General features: G+C 31.8%; 1 protein-coding gene across 4 annotated transcripts in view; it reads right to left on the bottom strand.

Annotated features, from left to right (window-relative positions):
• LOC118189049 (ubiquitin C-terminal hydrolase 7-like) overlaps nt 1-21343 on the bottom strand; it is a 166462-nt gene that overhangs the window by 92464 nt on the left and 52655 nt on the right. For all 4 annotated transcript variants that reach the window (XM_085824998.1, XM_085824999.1, XM_085824996.1 and 1 more), the window contains exons 13-16: nt 18178-18370; nt 10997-11153; nt 10768-10912; nt 3192-3261 (exon numbers count right to left, since the gene is read on the bottom strand). In XM_085824998.1, the coding sequence (XP_085681124.1) occupies nt 3192-3261; nt 10768-10912; nt 10997-11153; nt 18178-18370 (565 nt within the window). The remainder of the gene's footprint in view (nt 1-3191; nt 3262-10767; nt 10913-10996; nt 11154-18177; nt 18371-21343) is intronic.

Genomic DNA, 21343 nt, shown 5'->3' with positions numbered 1-21343 from the left:
TGGTTCCCATATATTAAGAAGTTCAGCAAGTGAATTATTCTTGGCGCAGATTGAAAAAATTGTGCCAAGATAAATCTTTGAATTTCTCTGTAAATTTCTCACAAATTTTACAAAGTTTAATATCTAGGCATAATGAGTCGTAGAATCGAAATATGTACATTGGTATGTTATTTCAGAAAAAGTCCGATTTTTGTGTCAAAGTACCTATATTAGAACCAATGCTATACAGTCAAAAGTCGTTAATCCGGACTTGTCGGGACTTCGGCGATTCCGGATTATCGATTTTTCCAGATTATAGATCATCAGTTTAAATCTCGTAAGACGGCATGCACAAATTCTAAAATTAAAAATATGAAACCGTAATTTATGAAATAAAGAACAATTATGATCTAAAGGGTATCAAAATTTACAAAAAAAGAAGCTTAATATTAATTTGTTTACTTTATTAAACATTTCTTTCAATGTAAGTTGTTTCGTTTTATGTGATAATACTTTCACTTTAATTCTATAAACAGACATAATTTCTTGTTCAGTTACAAAGTTCCGCTGTTCAAGTCCCATAATTGCTGTGCCGAGAATATCGACTAACTTGTCAATAAAAATTTTTTCGTTTTCACTAACCTCTCTGTCACCTTCTTCATGTCTTTATCCATTTTTTGCAGTAATTCCACTTTTTGTTTGATGGACATCAAGACATACTTTCGTTTTGTAGATCCTTTGGGAGCTCCAGAATCGGAAATTGACATAATCGAAAGTTCAAGTTTACTTTTATAAAATTGCCCTTACAGTCTGCAAAAAATAATAAGCCACATCCAATTCGAAGATTAAGGAACAACGCAATCATCAACATTAACTGAAATAGATAATTAGATAGTTTTAGCTTATACCGTCTGTTATACATTAAACGCGCACGCGAAAACTTATTCTGCACTTGCACACACGCATGTGCGCGTAAAGGTCTTACGCGCACGCGTAAACGCCTATGCGCATGTGTCAACGCGGCGCATGCGCAGAAAGTTTTTAGCTTTGAGGTCCGGATTATGGGTGTGCGAATTAAGGACTTTTGACTGTATATAAATCCAAAAGTACCAATGCTATATATAAATCTAACATATATCCTAAGTCATGCTTTCAAGACATGAAAAACGCAATTTGAATTTTCTCAATCAGCCAGTAGAACAGGAGATATAGGTCTCTTTTTCCGCAGTGTACAATAAGCAAAGCACTATTGCGACGCTTGGTATTTCTTAACATAAAATAAAACGAACACTATCGCACTGCTTGGGTCGTTTCATACTCATTTAGAAAAGCGTGGCTGCACTGTTTGGAATTCTCCGGCAGTATTTTTTTTTCAAAGAATTAAACATTAAAATGTAATACCATATTAAAAGTTATACAACCATGTCATTAGCTCACAAAAGTATTGAAATAAAATACAAAATAAACTTTAATATTGCAACAGCGCACACTCTTGAAAGTTTATTAGAAAAACTATGGAAATCAAAACCACCGACATGCACAGAGCACTTCAAAAGAAAAATATTGCAATATACGATACCTATGGAAATACACACAGCATATTCCATTAATAAGGTAGATTAATACATGATATTAAACCGTTACATAATATTAATACACAGAATTAAATCCCTATCATTTATCTGCTTGCAGAGTTGTTTTATTTACATATAAATATATTTAAAATAAATTTTGTGTTCAATATTAAATAAATTATTAAAATGCAACTATCTTTTATTTAGTTATTGTTATGAGTAAACAATCAAATTTAATGCATAATATTCAAAGGGGAAAGTGTTCACTTTAATTTTTTTTTTTAAATAGTGCATGGTTAGTTATTCATGAATAAATTATTATGTTATTCATGAATAAATTTTACTTCTGAAAAAATTATTTGAATAAAGTATCTTTCAAGATACAGAAATTCATGAACCCACCAGTATTTTTTGGTTAAAACTTAGAGGTATTATGCTTTGGTGGCATCACCTCATAATAAAATTATAATCGGAATTACTTTATCACTGCCATGTGTATGATACTGGGTGTGGGGGACAGCACCCAAGTCACCAGACTGAAACCTAAAATTGTAGCAGAAAGCTAACAGCTCTGATCAAATGGTTTTTAGAATGCAGATCTATGAATCATCAAGCTGTCCTATATTTAGCCCCAATAACAATTATCAGCACTTTTTCTTAGCAAGCAAAAGGTAGACTGCCTTCACAGTCCCTACATTCTATAATACCATACTGAAGGATATGATTTGTATCATCAATAAGAGTCGATCAACAACCTATCAATTCAAGACACACGACATCAACAATTCAACAATATCAACAATCAAGACACACGCCTATCAATCATATTGCATGTTTTATAATGCATAGTTAAACAAAAAGGATCAATTTTATAATTATTTCCTTACACAAAGACTAAATAAGCATTTCAACTCCTTATATATAGAAAAAAGTTTAAGATGTTACCATATACTGGACTCACACTCAGCTTTGAGAAACACATATTCATTAATCATTTAAGGTGCTTAAATATTATCACAACCACCTTAGGAGAAAACGCCAAAGTTTTGTGCATCACAATTCTTCAGTTTTAACAATCAATGTCACCGTGTTAATATACGTACTTTTATATGTATTCTAAATTCAACTTTTTTTATAGATACTGATATTTTTTGTCTTAAAAATATGTATTTGTGGGATCTGCCTGCATTAAAAGGAATTGCAGTAAAATTTTTTCGGGATTACAGTACTTTGTCAAAAAATTGATATAGAGGACAATTAATTTGAATCTCTTCTTAAAGTAATAGCCAAGAAATTTCCACCAAAACAAAAGAAACATGTGTAAGTGGGTTTATCAATTTTTTCTTTTAAATGTTTAGTTAAAAGGTAAAATATGCCTGTGTAATATGTATGTGTATAATAAGTATCTTTTACAATTATAAATCATTCTTTTCTCTGTAAACTTCATCAAGGTGATAACGCTAACATATAAGTACCTTATTTAGTGCTGAAAATTTATTCTACACTGCTGAAAGAACAGAAAACTGGTCAAAAGGATTCATCAAAATATGTTGGCATAAAAACATGTTATTTGGCTAAAACAGCCTCTTTCCAAAATTTCAATATTTTCAACGAAAGGATGAATATTAGAATAAATACCTTTCTTCCAGAAGTCTCTCTACTAACTGATCTGGAATATCTTGCTCGGTTACAGGTTGCAAAACATCAGCTAATATTAATGAAAGAAAAAAGATGAATTTATTTGCAACATGAAAACTTAACACAATTAAAAACTTATTATGGTTCCATAAAAATTCTTTTTAACTCGTATGTATTCTAGAAATCATCTAAATATGCTCAATAACAACGCATTAATATTCCAAAAGAAAAAATTTGATTCGGGGTTACTTAAAATATATTTCAGTAAGAAACCTACTACTTTCATGAGTTATAATGCATAATATGGAGTGACGCTGATAATGAAAATAAACCTCACAAATGAAGCATTTTACAAAGAAATGTTACAAATAAATGTTAACTCACTTCTAAATTTACAGATGAATCCCTCACCTAATGAAGCTCCCAAAATGCTTTCTAGCCATTTAGTTGTCAATGGCTATACTGCATTTTTGTTTTTTGGCTGGAATTTACCATTTCATAGTTTTTTTTAATTATTGTGCACCATCATAACACTTGAACTACTAGTATTTTTTATTGATTATCCCTATTATACAGTATGCACAGTACTGATAATTTTTTCAGTAATTATCAATTATTTTATTATCACATTATGGCCAATACTGTTATTTAGTCTCTCAAATTTGCAGGTTAATTAACATTTGGCATTCTAAAGACCAATTTCCTCCTTAATAAGTAAAAATTTTCCTAATATATTTTGTTTCCATATAAGAACCAATACAGTTTTTTTTTAAGCAATATGTTAAAAACTGCAGAAAATCCCAGTATTTTATTAGGAAATTACTATTCCACAAACTCCACATATCAGTACTCAAGATCAAGTCATTTATTATGGATTATTTTGAATACAGCAAAGGATAAGAACAAAAGGAAATCATATTGATTCATGGATAATATTTTAAAGGAAACTGGTTTATTTACATTACTCGTGGGGGGGAATACTCTCTTACAGCACTGCCTAGTCACTAGAATTCGCACAACCAATAATCAGAAGTCAAAAAGTACATAAAATAATTCTGCTTGACTTTGAAACAAAATCAATGTTCTAAAGCAAGCCCAATCATACAATCCTTTTAAATTAACATTAAAATTTCTAAGTCTACGCTCCTTAAAATAAACTGATTAAAAGTCGCACATTATAAATAATACAACTTTCTTGCTTCAAGTTGTTTAAAATAAAAAAAAACCCTACTAAAATTCCTTTTGCTAACATTAATTGCGCGAAATTAAAATACAGAATAAATAAATCAGTCTAACTTAGTAATGCTTAGTCTAACTTATCAGTCTAACTTAGTAATTAACTTAGTAATGCTACTGAAAGATCTTTTATATGATATTAAGATGAACATTAAATAATGAAATGTGATGATACGCTACTGAAGCACTAGTTACATGAGAGATAATTTAAAAATCTCAGTAAAATTTAAATACAGAATTCAGGATGGCCCTCTCCGGCCTAAAAACTTGCTGAAACAAAATCAAATCCCTGCCTCCCCACAGGCTAAAAGAAAGATGTATTACAGTTTCCATAAGTCAACAGTATTGCAATAGCTCTAGCTAACACTGGCAATGGCATTAACGATAAGAGAATTTAAACAGATCACACCAATAATTGGATTTTCTCCATAGATATTCTATATGATTGCATATTAGTTACATTAGAAATAAAATTAATAGCTCCTGTAATTCATGAAGCCCCTGCTAAATGTAATGAAAAAGTTCCAAAATCAATTGATAGCCCAAACTTTTCCTATTTATTGAAGCCAAAAGGTGGATAAACAGTTCAGTCTGATCCTATTTCCACTATTGAAGACAAACAATAAAAATAATAAAGAAGGTAATAATCAAAATCTCAAACTATTTATTCAAGGAAAAGCTACATCAGGTGCTCCTATTATCAAAGCCTAGTGGCCCAAATCCACCAATTAAAAATTAATCATAATTATAGAAAATATATGAACATCACATGATTTTCTTGTATAGCCTATTAAATAAACACATTTTATGCTGCACTTCATTTAAACTTATTTTCTGAAATTACTCTAATTTAATTAACTAATTCCTCAAAGTATGTTGAAAATGATGTCAAAATTTCCAAGTTTTCAAATTAAGTACCACAGACAATTTGTGTCGTACATTTTCGTCAAATTTCTTCTATTTTAATTTTTTCATAATGAGTAAAGAGCATTTCTAAATATAAATACAATAATCAGGATACAACATTAAAAGTTAAATTTTTACCTGTCCAATATCAATTTTTTTTTTTTTAATTTTACATTTACAAAACATGAATATTTTCGTCATTTCAAACACTTCTACAACTGGAAGTATATGACTATGACCAACCATTGCAAAATAAAGGCTGGGTAAGGACTTTTAAACTGGCTAATGGGAGTGTATATATACTGATCATCAAAATTATAGGATGATAGAAAAAAAACGTAACTGATACTTAATGAAAAATTATTAATAGAAATTTAAGTTAGTTAACATATATGAGCGTTAACTTAAATTACAATGTTTGGCTGTTGATTATTTGAAAAATATTGAAATTAAATTTATGGAAACTGGAAAATGATAGAAAAATTAAATCTTCTAAAAGTGCATTTTTCATCTCCTGAAAGGTTCAGGGAAGAATTTGGTGAGCTAAAATTTGGCACCTTAAGGCATCATACACATGCAGTCGGGTGAGAAAGGTAGACAATCCATTCGAGTGATAGCTTCTGTTTGCAAGTATTCTGACACTACATATGCTTAATGAGGATGAGCATTATCATCCATTAGCAAAATCTCTCGCCCAACTGCAGTCCTAAATATTATAAGATGTGGTTCCAATATCTCATCCACATATCTCAGAGCGATTGTAGAACCTCCTTAGATATGAAGCTTGGTGTGGCGATTTGTGGTGATTCCTCTTCAAACTTTTAAACTGCGTTAGCAGAAACAGGATGTTTCAGACAAGAGGAGGCAAGTTGCATGTTTTCTTTCCTTTCTCCACATCAAAATAAATACATCTAGAATCACTGTTCAGACTATATCTGGATTCGTCAGTAAACAATATCCAGCCCAGTCATTTTGGTTGCATTCAACATGACAATAGCACCAGTTTAAATGTGCCCCTCTGGAAGCTTGTGTGAGCGAGATGCAAACCATTGGTTCCTCACATACAGTCCAACTTCGTTGAGCCTTCGTGCAGCAGTAGAACAGCTAATTCAAGTTCTGTGGCAGCCTGAAGATCTGAAATCAAATTTCTTGCAGTCGCTTCCCAGTTTCTCCGAGCCACCAATGACACAAACAGACTTCTGAGGAAGTTGCTGCTTATGGTTGTTCCTGACCACGCTGTCTAATCACCGATACTATGCTTAAAAAGCTATTCCAAACTCTTGTTATGACACTGACAGATATTCAAATCTTGGGAGATTTCTATTTGTGTTCGACTTCTTTGAAATGATGCTTTTAAGCCTTAACTGCTGAATAATGATCACTCTTAGAAATTACATTCACTTTAAGCAACACTACAGATCAGAATTCCATCATGGGTCCAATGCACACCACATTGTCAGTCACTAAATTTGCATATTTCTGGCACTAACACATATGCAACAGTGGAATTTTGTGTTCAATTGTATTTAATTAACATAAATAATTATAGCATTTGGCACTGTTTGCAACATTAATTTGGTGAGAATATTTTTTCTCACTCCTTTAGTTTCTATGACCAGTGTATATACGTACTGCTAATTGCAATAAAAAAGCAAGCTGCAATTCGATGTTAACAATTCCATATGTAAAATTTCAAATTTTTACAGCTAATTATTTTTGAGTTAGATGAGATACATATGTACTTGCATTCTTATGTCAGGAAAAATCTAAATTACAATCCATTTTGGAATAAAGAGTCTTTTATTCTGTTTATGTATACAGACATCCCCCCCAAAATAGTTAAAAATATAGATGGATATCCATTTTGACAAAAAAAGTCAAAATGGATTCTGTTATCAGTTTTTGATGATGAATTGGAAATTCACATTAGCTTACCACTTTAAATGTTGAAAGCCAAATAATTAGTTTCTTATTTTTCTATAATACTCTTAAAATTGCTTCTCCAAATAATCCCAATAAAATTTCTCTCATCAAAATTCTATCAACATTTTTATAAAATATCTTCTTATTCACATTCTTCATATACGTATCTTTCAATGCAATTCATTCTAAAATGCACTGTACAATTTTTTAAAATACTTCAACCATATGTTTTTTTTATGGGACAGATGTTCAAATATATAAATTAAATAAATTATAATAAAGATACATTCAAAAAATTAAAAGGTTAGGGAGACTTTTTTCAGTTATTTTGCCAGCACTGTACTTCTGTTAGAAATTTTTTTTTGAGAATGATTTTCATTCGTACCGTATATTCACAAATAACCAAGTCCCACCGAATAAGACGTGCACCAGATATTTTCTCGATACACCAAAAAAGAAAAAATGTCCACGGATATGGCATGCATATTTTCATCAAGCCCACTGAAAACTTAATTTACAGAAAAAATCTTTTTTCTGAATTTTGAGCATAAAGAAACAAATATGATCCTAATCAATGGTTATCCGGAAAGAAATGGGAGCTACCACCTGCAGCTCCAGCCTAAGCACATAGCAACACATGCCAGTAACATTTTAATGAGAAGGAATTAATCAGTTAGTAGAATTTAATTCTACAGCAGAAAGAAAAAAAAAAAAACTGCTAATTTAAGCATGTTATATAAAATTGTATTCGTTAAACAATAACTTCAGCTGTTTTGTGTTTCTTTATTTCCAGTTTCCAATCAAACTATTCTATGTTCTTCTGTTGTAGCAATATTGACAATGAAGAAGTACACGCTTTGCTTTTCTTCCCCAAAGAGGGTTCTAAGGACCTTGGAGGTTCTTTGTCCTCACGATATCAGTTTTTTCTCCAAGTGCTGCAACTTCAGTCACCTGCAAGCAGACACTGGCTCAGAAATGACAAAAACAACCCCCCCCTTTTGTCTTAGCACTGGTTTGTGTACTGCAATTCCTTCTTCCTTATCAGCTGAGCTCCAGTGCTGCAGCCTATGTTACGGCTAAGAAGCCATGTTTAGCAAAAACCATTCAAAGAATAACAGTTTGGTTGAAAGTACCAGTATATCCTCTACAAATCCCTGGCCCAGATTTGTTATTTGAAAGGTTACAGTAGCAACATATAATCTTATATTTTCTGGGGATACCGCAGCTTCAATAAGAAATAACTAATGTGGACCAACTTGCATTTACCTAGCCTATATTGCTTTGTTTTGTGTAACCCGCACACCTCAATTTCTCCGATTAAAATTATTTTAAAAAACCTGAGCGTGGTATTCGTGAACATACGGCAACTTCCTTTTAAAATTATAAAATATTTATATGAATTGATGTGGCTTTCTGAGATAAATTTCATCATTTTATTCAACACTGAAATTTCTTTATGAAAACATATTGCAACTAACACAAAAAGCACAGCATACTTAAAAAGCAGTTCTCTTAAAACCACATTTTACAAAGGAACATTAGGCATAAAATGCATTATTAGACATTAAAATAAACGCTGCATGCTTAGACATTAAAATACATCACTACACAGTAAACACTAAAATATATTACTACATATTTAAACATAAAATATATTACTTTGCTGAAAAAAATATTTTCACTTTTACAGATAATCACGAAAAGCATAAGGATACTAAAATTGCAATGATTTTCTCTCCCTGAAAAATATTTGATGCAACAAACACAGCAATAAAAATTCAGAAAAAGTAAAACATAAGATGCAGTTATGGTTTGTTCTAAATTCAAAAAGATTTAGGAACTGAATATCAAACTGCATTTTAGATATAATGTGTTTATAGATTCAATTATTTCAATTTATAGATTCCTAAACATTGATTGCAGAAAAACCACACCTCGTCCAAACATGAAAGTAGTACTGAATTTAAAAATAACATGCCAAATACGATTGTTGGAGGTACTAAGGCAACAAGAGTCAGGGCAACAGTCATAAATTTGCACTTCTACAGCTGAAGAAGCTACATTTAATTCTTCAAAACTAGTCTGCATATATTTATGAATATTATGTTTCTTGCTGCCTTACCATCTCCAACAAATGAAAAGCTATATATTGAGAAGTTCTATTTATGGGACACTGTGACACAGAATTAAGAAAAGTTTCATTAACCCTTTTGCAGCGACTGTCATGCAAATGTGCCAGCAAGAAACACAATTCCCGGCTGGCATGCTACAGCCTTTTCTCGTTTACCCCCGGCTGTCACATATTTGTTCCTATGTCCCGGAATGTATTAAAGACCATTATATAGTATCCTGTATCCATTATTTTTTAAATGAATACAGTTTTAGGATCCTGACCTTCAATCTGATCTCATTCTGTGAAACGTTAGTGTCAGCTGTTGCAACAGGGGGATTAATGTAAACACCATTCGCATTTCTATATCCCTTCTAATCTTTTCTTTCTTTATTTTTTTTATTTTTTTATTTATTTATTTATTTATTTATTTTTTTCCCCTACCATGTAGAGTCTTTAAGGGTTACTATGCGAGATTTGCTTTGCATTGCTTTTATTTTGGAAAGCCTCAACTTCAGTTTATTATTATGGAGAACAGTGAAGATCACTACAAATTTTATTTAAGCATTTATTTCTTACATACAGTTTGTGGCTGCCACAATTCCATACCTACTTTGATAGAACAAAAAATGCATTTTCTTGACACAAAGACTTTCACCAAGCAAGCTGTAAATTTGCAATTTTAAACCTATTATCCTACTGTTAATGGGCTGCCACAAAGTAGGAAACTTACTCAGAGTTTTTGGTGTGACAAGCAGATTATCATTGTTAAGACTTATTTATCAGATGAATAGTAAATGAGCCAATTAGTGATACTGATTTAGAGTGATGATTGTTCTAAAGAGTTAGAGATCGAAATTTCTAGTGATTCGCATGCGGACATTTTGTCAGAGGCTGAGCTCACTGAGTATCTGCCATCTAGTTCATGCGAAAAAGATTTTATTCCTTCTTCTTGTAAACAGTCTTTCTTATATTTTTTAATTAATTAAAAAGCTTATTAATGTATTTTATCAATTAAAACTTCAGAATTATTTCAATAACACTTCCGAAAATTATTTCTCATAGTAAGCAATTTTTTTAAATATATTCATGTAAAGCAAGGAAAAAGATTATTAAACATATACGATAGCTTGCTTAATAATCTAAAATACCACCAAAAATTATGACATTAGAACGTACAATTTTTGTTTGTGATTCCCCCCCCCCAAAGTTTAGTTCAGCAGATGGAAAGTCCACGGCCTGTGGGATGACTGCTTTCGACTCCCATCCATCCCGAGGGGACGACTTAAACAAAGGTGCACTGTCTCGAAAGGGTTAAAAAACTTAGCCATTTAGTTATATAATTTCGGTGGAAAAAATAAATCCAATTATCATACAAAATGATTTCAGAAAGTTACTCACCTATTGCACTATCTTTTATGTAAACAAGCATATAAGCATTTGTACAATGTTTTACAGTGATATCATCTTCGTGACCACCAAAATTATGATCAACAGCTTCTTGTTTTGAGCAGCGAGATACTACATCATCATCAAACTTACACCACTGTAAGACATCATAGTTTATTACTATATTTTTTTAATTTACACAATAATATACTTTATTTGAAGAACGGAATTTTTATTTTACCTTCCCATCTCCTTTTGGATTTATGAAAACTACATAATGGCCTCCATGATTATCTCCACTATGAACTAGAACTGCATGTAAAGTATATACAGGTGGAGCAGAATCTTCTTCATCTTTTAGAAACTCCTCTAAGTTAAGCTGTTCTGGAAATTCAAACCTATATAGACACATAAAAGTTTTAAAACTACAGAATATACGTTCAAATTTATTATTTTATGCAAAAGGAATTTCGATTTTAAATGATTGAAGAATTGAGTGGTTGATTAGAGTAGCATTAGATGCATACCTGTACTAAATATCACCAATATTTTTAAATTGACTTTAAAAAATACAGCTGCAAAAAGAGAATAAAAAAATTCACAGGAACATAAAAATCATTTTCAAAGCAGATGTTAACAACTGGCAGCTGAACTTAAGCATTCATGAATGAAATATATTAAATGCTTATTGTAGCAAGTTTGAAACATATTTAAATAGTAATAAAATTTTAATTTTATGTATTAAGTTATTTAATTTTCAAAATATTTTAACTAGCTCTAATAATCCACTCATATAAAACACAATAAAATTAATTAATATCTGAAATTGTTATCGATACTAGCTAATGGACAAGGTCAACTGCATTAATAACTGCTATAAAAAATTATGCAATGCTTTTAAATAAGCCTGGTTAGAGTAATTTTAACAGTTCGGTTAGTAATTAATAAAATAGATAAAGCAATTGTATTTATTACTTTTAAACCATTCGTTTGTTCATCAGTAACAAATAGATGTAATAGTAAGTCGATAACAAACAAATTTGAGAGAAAAATATATTAAGCTTATCCATATGGTAAAACTAGCTGATGGAATATTAAATAAAATTATACTGAGCAAAGGCAATACTTCTTTTAAATCAATCTTTTACTAAAATTGAAAAACAAATGCCTGGTAGTAACATATTTTTTTATATCAGTTTCTTATTTAAATTTGAAACATAAATATCTTATACTTTGTTGAGTGGTAAACATTACTTTTAAATCATCTAGTTTATTAATCCAAGTGCCATTAAATTTGCCCAAAATATGAAACAAATTCAAAATTCTGGCTTTGAAGTACATATGTTACAGAACTATGAGTGTTGAAAAATTTGATGGCTCTAAGTTCTGGTGTTTTTTTACAATGCAAGGAACATATATACATTATTTAATAAGATACTTGGTTTAACTACTAATTGTTGAACTGCATCACAAACAAAAACTCTTAAAGATCATCATAATGGTTTAAAAATTAAATTGCAAGCACTGATCAGAGAACTACTCTACGTCAGGCATTTGCATTTGACAGAATTTTTTTTGCAAAACCTCTCAAATCTAGGAAAGAGGGAGGGATGAGGTTGTCATTTTTTTATGAATATATTTAACTGTGGCATTCTGTAATAACGAATTCTGAAATTGTCTCATTTATTATACTCAATTAGAAAGCAAAGCGGAAGTAAAAAGAGCTGAAAGCCATCAGAAAATAAATTTAAAAAAAATGTTAAAACTTGTCACTCCCCATGATAGTCACTGCAATAAAAAAGAAGTTATGACACTGGCTATATATCTCATACTTTTATGTAATTATTATATAACTTATATTATTTAATACTAGAAATGCCAACAGCAGTCAAATTGACTGCTCAGCGAGTTAAATGTACATACAATCAAAAGTCTTTAATCCGAATATCCGTAATACGGAATGATCTATAATCCTGACCTGAAAGCTACAAACTTTCTACGTTTACACATACGCGTTTAATGTGTAACGGACGATATTAGCTAAGCTAAAATTATCTATTTCAGGTTACGTTGCAGATTGCATTGTTCCTTAATCTTCTAGTTGGTACAGGCTCTTTTTTTTTTTTTTTTTTTTTTTTTTTGAAGACTGTTAGAGCAATTTTATAAAAGTAAGCTTGAACTTTCGATTATGTCAAAAAGAATTTCCGATTCTGGAGCTTCCACAGGATCTACAAAACGAAAGCATGTTTCGATGTCCATCAAAAAAAAAAGTGGAATTGCTGCAAAAAAAATGGATAAAGGCATATCCTTTGTTTCTCTAACCATTCCGAAATCTGTTTATCAATTTCACGCTGCTCTGCGGGGAAGGGGAAAGTCACGATGCGCAATGAACTGGAAGTTGATCTGTCAGCACTATCCTCATCTTCAGGGCAGATGTTTTTATTTTATTCGGCTTATAATTCCTTACTAAATGTAGTATTTCATCTCGATGTACTCCGTCTTTGATATGATTTAAATCAAATTCCTCGTCATTATAAATATCACAAATACACATACATCAAATAGTTTTCTGGTTGCAATTTTCTAATTTCGACTATGCGTAATGTATGCTTTACGCATGCGCGCGGTGAAATAAATGTTTAATAAAGTAAAGAAATAAATATTAAGCCTTTTTTTTTGTAAACTTTTATAGCCCTTAGATCATAATTGCTCTTTATTTCATAAATTACGGTTTCATATTTTTAATTTTATAATTTCTGCATGCCATCTTACCAGATTTAAACTGATGATCTATAATCCAGAAAAACCGATAATCCGGAATCCCCAAAGTCTTGATGAGTCCTGATTAAAGACTTTTGACTGTATATCAAAATGCAAGTGCTCTATAATGCTTTTAAGAATATTAATTATAGTTGTTTAAGAACTTCTTTAAACAACAACAGCTTATTTTTTTAAAAAATAGATATAATAACTTTCACCTTACCCTTAATAAAACACATTTTGTAGCTTTTCGCAGTTTTTATACAACGTTTTCAATACTGGAAGTGCATTTTCACACACATAATATGAACATTTTTTACATACATCACTGGTTTTGTTATTGTTACAAAGTCTAATCTGGCACTGACATTTATCCTTCGAGACCCTACTGCGAGAGCTGGAAATTTCGTGGGGCAATTGTGTGCTTTTTCTTCTGTTTAAACAAAGCTCTCTTAGCTCCTCTGCTAATTGAAATAGGAAGCTGTGCCTTGTAATACTTTTGTCACTCAATTTATGGTAGATAATGTAGGCATTCGTTTCTGCTAAATCCATCATATTATAGAAAACACACACAGGCCATCTACATGAAGCAATCCGAACAGAATATTTATCCGTCATCTGGTCAAGGATATAAACTCCACATTTAGTTTTGCTGAAAAACACTAATGTTTTTGGAAGTTTCTTTTTATTTTATGAGTCTACATTTACACTCGGATGTAAGGTACTTAGGTAGAAGGATATTTTTATTCCTTTTTCTCTGACAGACCAGCAGTGCAGTTTCACATTCTTTAGCAAAACTGTTTCAAGTAGTCGAGTTTTTGATTCCCTTACTTCAGGCGGTCTCTTTTTTTTTCCAGGGTCTTCTTACTGTGCCCACAAAACTTGCATTTTTCATTTTAAGCTTTTTAGCTAATGATAGTGAGGAAAAAAAATGTCCACAGTCAAATTTCTACCCGAATTCAGATAATGGCTTAGAAGATGCATGCATTACTGTATTCTCAAGACTTTCAGTTTCACTTCTTGATGTATCTTGTCCAAGATAGGGAAAAGCACTGCGCATAAACTTGAGTTAACATCAACTAGCATCTAAAGTTTGATACAGAATTTGTCTGGTTTATTTGGCATATGCTGTATAAACTTACCTAGCTTTGGATGGAAATCCACACCTGCTCATCCACAATTAGATTTTCTCTTGGCTTATAAGAAATCGCACATTTTTTTTTTTTTTTTTTTTTTAAATATTCTGAAAAAAGTGCAAACTTATCACTTTCTAAATGCCGAGTCCTAGTTGACTTCAAGTCAAATCTTAGATATTTCACAATGTCTCGAAAACGATTGTGAGACATTGTTTCTCGAAAAACAAAAAGGCAGGATCCAATGTATTATTTCCACAAAATATCATAATCCATGTCATTGCAGCCATATATTGCAACCTCTTGCATAAATAATAGCAATAAAAGCATCAAGCTCTTCTAAAAATATTGTCCAAATTTCTTCATTTTTCAAAACCATCTGCTTCCATGCACATTTTAATATGGCGCAACATCCATTCATCCACAAACAACATCCAAGCACTCAATACATTGTCCCCGAAATTTCTTTTTGCATAAGATGTTGGACATGGCAATTCTTTAAGCACATTTTGAGCTCCATATTTCCCAGCTGTAGTTTGTGAATTAGATGTCACAGTCCACGAAAAAAGGTGTTTTCTGAACGGAAGGGAAGTATATCCTGTTGTAAATAATCAGTGAATGAAAGGAATGTGTATGCCAGACGTTTTTCGAAGAAAGAGAGTTTTCTGAGCATGGTAACATGATAAATCTACCCAGTGCTACTAGCAGTCAATAAGACATGGCATAACTAATAATAGCTTCGTTAATTTTAATTTTATTCAATTTATATTTGGTAAAAATAATTTTCGAGCTTTTTTAGGAAAGTCCAAAAATTTGTGACTTCTTAAGGTAAAGGGTGTTTGTTTTTACGAATCCAAGGTGAAATGACGAAAGCAGTCAAAATGACTGCTCTGGCACTTCTAGGGTTAAGCTAGAAAAGTAGAAAATGAACTGGAACTGTCTTGAATACAATGGTTTACAACACGAAAATAGACAGCATACCAATTTTTTAAAACTTTTTAAAAGCAAGTCACGTAACCAGTTAGATTGGCACATACTTTAAAAGTATGTGCCAATCTAACTGGTAAAATCTAACTAAGTAAAAATTATAGATAAGTAAATAAAATATCTTCTTGAGAGCAAATTTTGAAATTAACTACAGAATCTTAAAATATCACTTTAAGTCTCTTTCATTCCTATTTTAGAGGTCACTTTGCCTATAAAACTGCTTTTCAATTAGTTCCAGTTGTTGTTCTTCGAAACAAAACAATAATTTTTGGTACTTAGACACATACAAGCCAAAACATTATGACCATTCCCATATTTTTCAATGAACTTGTCTCAACGACATTGATGGCTCGTTATTAAACAGAAATGGTATTTAACTGCTGCTAGAGAAGGTAAAGTATCATTCTTGCACTTCTGCAAGTGATGAAAATGCTGCTGCCCTAAGCTAATCTGATCTGATTGAGGGCAAATTGTAATGGTGCAAAGCTCTAAAACGAGTATTCCTAAACTGCACGACTGGTAGGTTGTTTACAACCTGCCATTGTTAGTGTTTATGCAGTGGATAAATAACAGTAAAACCAGCAGTACACGACAAGGTGACTGACGTCCACGCGTCATCAAAGAAAAAAGGATGTTGGAAACTTAGTACCACAAAATCAGTGCCAAACAGTGGCTCAGCTAACAACCCAATACAATTGCAGGTCCAAGTACAGATGTTTCAGAATACACAGTTCAGTGGACACTGCTGGATATGGCACTGTGCAACAGACGTCCCACTCGTGCCTTTGTTAAGAATCACTGTCAACTATGTGTACAGTGGGCAGAGAAGACCTGACCATGGGTAAGTGGAAAAGAATTGCCTGGTCAGATGCATCATGACTTCTCAATTATCACATTGATAGTTATGTCAGAGTACGCCATCTTCCAGGTGAACAGTCTTCCCCTCCATACAGCAGGACATACACAGGCTGGTGATAGCAGTATTATGCTTGGGGAATGTTTTCATGGGTAGGTCTGGGACCCTTAGTTATGGTAGACCAGACCATGGAAGCTGCAGACTATCTGAACATAACTGCAGATCAGTTGCACCCTTACATGACATCTGTCTTCAGAACTGGAATCTTCCAGCTTGTGTCGGTGTGATTCGAGGAACATAAAGACGAATTTCAATTAATATCCTGGCCACCTAACTTGCCAGAACTTAACACAATAGAGCACATTTGGAATGTCATGGAGCAGCACATCAGAACTCAAACACCGCCATGTTTGAATATCTCGAATTCGTGGACCACTGCTTAGATATTTGGTACAACCTGTCATTTGTCAAGAACTTGTGGCATCCATGCCAAGGCAAGTTGCAGCTGTTCTGCAGGCCAAAGGTCACAGAGCACGTTACTGCGTCATAATGCTTTGGCTCTTCAGCATAGATTTTCCTGATGACCATCAATTTAGAGGAAATCTAGCCAAATTTATGCTAATATTCCTAGCAGAAATCTGAACAAATAGATTTTTGTTAAGATAATCACAGATTGCTCCTTATTCAATTAGATCACTAAAAGCTACAATTATGGATATAGCATACAAAAAACTTAAAATAGGAGTTCAAATTTTGAGACTGCATGACGAATTCCTTAAAACCTACACCAAACATTCTGCTGGCCAAAATTCCCAAATGGCATTTAATGTAGCCATTAAACAGCTACCTTCTTTATGAACTAGGTGCAACATAAATTTCATTAAATGCAAAACTATGTGATATCATGCACTTCCACAGTATTTTACACTGAACCCAAAATCATCAAATATTTTGAGCATGCACACCAATATAACAGTAGTCCCATAATTTTGATAATATTTCACTTTCTGATGCATACAAGATCCAAAATTTCAATCTCCCCCTCTGCCAAAAAAAGACAAGTATGTGTATGTGTCATTTTGCAAAATCACAACACTGGATCTTGTGGCAGTTACTGACCACTGCATTGAGAGGTACTGCCATACTTGTATTCTAACTTAGTTCCATGTGATTTTCACCTTTTTGGTCTCCTGAAAGAGCATCTTGGTAAAACATTTCACACAAAGGCAGTTCCAACAATAATCCAAGAACTAGCCAACAGAATTCTATGCTCCAGATTACACAAGTTTACCATCAGATGAGAATAGCATGTTTTAGGAAAGGGAACTACATCAAAAAATTAAAGAGCTAATTTCAATTTATCTGTCAAATTTGTCTAGAAATTACTCCAGTCAGACTGTTTACTGAATACCAACAGATTTCAATTTAATTAAATAAAATTTCATTCATCAAAAATCACTTTAAATAATCAGAGTTTAAAATATGGAATTATTATTTTAAAGCATTTAGGAGTTACGATGATATGTGCAGACTTATAAACACAATACATTTAAGATAAAATAAAAGGACAATATACTCTAGTAATACTTGTAGCAAATCTGCAAGATACAAAAATAAAAATTTTGCAAAAAAATTAATTCTCTAATTAAACTTCCATTACATAAAGATAAAATTTAATATGCATACCTGTCATTAATTTTGATATTTTGATCTGTTAAAGGATCATACTGGAAACGAAGAAGATGGAGATGCAGAACAGGTGGCAGAGAAGAGAAAAAAATGCCCTTTTCTGCTTCTTGTAATCCATACTCGCCAGCATCATATTTATTTTCTCCGTCTAATGTCTCAGTAGCACAATAGTCTTTGAAAGATTCGATAACTTGCAGGGCGAAAATTATAAATATTTTTAATAAGTAAACAACATCCCCCCAAAAAAGCACAAATTCAGTTATATTAACTTAAATAAGAATGTTAAATAAGAGTATTTCTGCAACAAACACAATTTAGATAAAATATGATAAGTATTATATAGACAAAATATACTTTTATGCCTTCCTGCATGGATGACCATCCAGTGAAAATATTTCTTACTAAATTATGCAAGATGAAAGCACTGAATGCGGAAAAAAAAAGCATTAAATTTATACTGGCGTCTTTAATTTCCTTTAGAGCATTCTACCATATTTTTATATTCAGGGCCCGATTAAAATCATCTAGGGCTCTAGATAAAGCACTCTTTTTAGTTAGATAATGCTCACTTTATTGATTTTCACTCCATAAAAACAGAGTAATGATATCATTGAGAGCCTTTTAAAAGCTGGGTCAATACCACGCATTATGGGCTTACATGGTAATCAGGCCCTATCACATTTCATACATTAACATAAAACTACTAAATTAATGTCTAATAAATTTGAAAAAAAAAATATCTTACTATAATCATTAATAAATTCCACAGATCTGTACATTTTTTCTCTCTTATCTTTTATTAAATGAAAACATTGGTTACTTACAAAAGGAAAAAGATCTCGTATATGATTAAACACATGGTTTATTTTCTAATAAATTTAGTATCTTCAAATAATGTTATCAGTTTTAGCATTTTCCTAGTTAGTGTGTTGTTGATTGATGGTAACAGCACAATTTTTCAGCATTATTTTATTTTGTACAAATGGGAAATACATGGATCTTTAACCCTCTGACTGCTCAATTTGTGGACCGAAATCGCTTCCAAATTTTTTGGGGGGCATATTTTAAATCTTTATATATTGGAGAATTGAAAAATGCACTTTTTCTTTGTAGAAAATATTTTTTATATAGATTTTTATTATGAGAAACTAAGTTGCTAGAAAAACCAATTTCAGATGTTATCACCAAAAAAATCTTTTTTTTAAATAAATTTCAGTCAAATTACAGTTAATTTCTATTTATTGCATAATAAAAAAAGGAAAATGTATAAAATTTAAGAAAATATAAAGCGCTGTGGGAAAAATACCTTAGAAATGCAGTTTAGTATGATAGAGTTCAAAACAGAGTTCAAGGCACAGTCAAACCTCACAGTCTTTGCACCAGATTCAATAAATCTAATTAATAATTCAATAATTTAATTAAATAATCAAGATTATCGCTGAACGTTTTCTAGCAGCCATTTCTGTAAGAAAAAAGCAGCAAAAAGTGAAATTTGAGTGCTAATACCATGTGCCTTCAAATGCCGCAATTTAGTGGACAACTAACAATATCTGTTTGCCAAAATGTAAACCAAATGCCTAATACTGTATATAATTTATTTCAATAATTAAACGAGGAAAAAACGGGATGTGTTCCTCAATACAGGAAGAAAAACATATGCCAGCGGAAATCGTGGCATGAGCAAATTTTGCTACATTTGAGCTGCCCGTGAAAATCGCAGGACGATCAGCCATAGGGTTAACCTAGGGAAGAAGATACAATTTCTTTCTTCTAATCCAGAGGGTTTCTCCCAAAAGCATACATCTGTAAGAACATACTGGTTTGGAGGAGAAACTGATGGCCATGCACTTTCTAAGTGCAGTTGTAACAATCACCTTCAGGAAGTAGTATTTAGTGTAAAATTTCTTACATTCCCTTTCTAATGCTATGAAATTTAGTGCTAAACAAAAGAACTGACATCTATTATATGGTGTGAAAAACAATTAGACCAAGCTGTTAAAATTGCAATTGGTTGAAATAATTAGTTACTTGAAGTGTGTGCCATATGGTCAAAATTCAGAGAAACAAAAGTCCCAATCAAATTATTGAAAGAGAAAAAACTGGATTAATTCTTCTACAGCAGATTTTTTATGATACTTGCAAGGAAAATAGAAAGCAACACCTTAAGCAGCCCCAAAAGTAAAGCCAAATCACACATAGAAACAATCACATTTAAATGAGAAACATGATATACTCAGATTGTTCAAAAGAATAAAAATCTGAGCAATGTTTGTAATATGTTTTAACACTTTATGGTAAACCATACATACAACTATGAGAACCTACATAGCGATACTTATTTACAAAAATAAATGACTGAGATCAATAAAGTGGAAACATAAATTTAAAAAACACTGCGTTTTAGCACATCGGTTTATTATACTGCCGAATTCATTTGAAGAAGAACAAGGAAAACAAGGGCTTATCTGAAGCATTTTTATTTGTAACAGCAGATTCCTGGACACTAGAAAATGCAGTGAAATAAAAGTGCAGCATAGAAAACAAAATTATATACAAGTTTGCAAACTGATTATGATTAAATTAACCTTCTTTTATTTTTAGAAGAGCAAAATATATTGTAAATTTTCAGAAGATGTAAACCAAATTAATTTTGGAGCATTTTCTTTTAAACAGTGCCAATCTGTTCCCTTTAAAATGCAAGTACAGTCAAAAGTTGTTAATTCGGACACCCATAACCCGGAATGATCTATAATCCGGACCTCAAAGCTACAAACTTTCTGCGCAAGACCTTTACGGCTGCGAATATGCATGTGCGCATGCCCAAAATACGTTTACACATGCGCATTTAATGTATAACGGATGGTTTAAGCTAAGCTAAAATTATCTAACTCAGTTAATGTTGCAGATTGCGTTGTTCCTTAATCTTTGAATTGGATCCGGCTTATTATTTTTTGCAGACTGCAGCAATTTTATAAAAGTAAGCTTGAACACTTGATTATGTCAAATAGAATTTACGATATATATTTACTAATATGTAAAGGATCTACAAAGCGAAAGTATGTTTCGAAGTCCATTAAAAAAAAGTGGAATTGCTGCAAAAAATGGATAAAGGCATATTCTTTGTTTATCTAACCATTCCGAAATCTGTTTATCAATTTCACGC

The sequence above is a fragment of the Stegodyphus dumicola genome, chromosome 10 (genome assembly GCF_044657685.1).
Source record: "Stegodyphus dumicola isolate Sdum_Otavi_A_Nest chromosome 10, ASM4465768v1".
Lineage (NCBI taxonomy): Eukaryota > Metazoa > Arthropoda > Arachnida > Araneae > Eresidae > Stegodyphus > Stegodyphus dumicola.
Note: the sequence above shows the minus strand (reverse complement) of the source record. Positions and strands in the feature narration are given on the sequence as shown.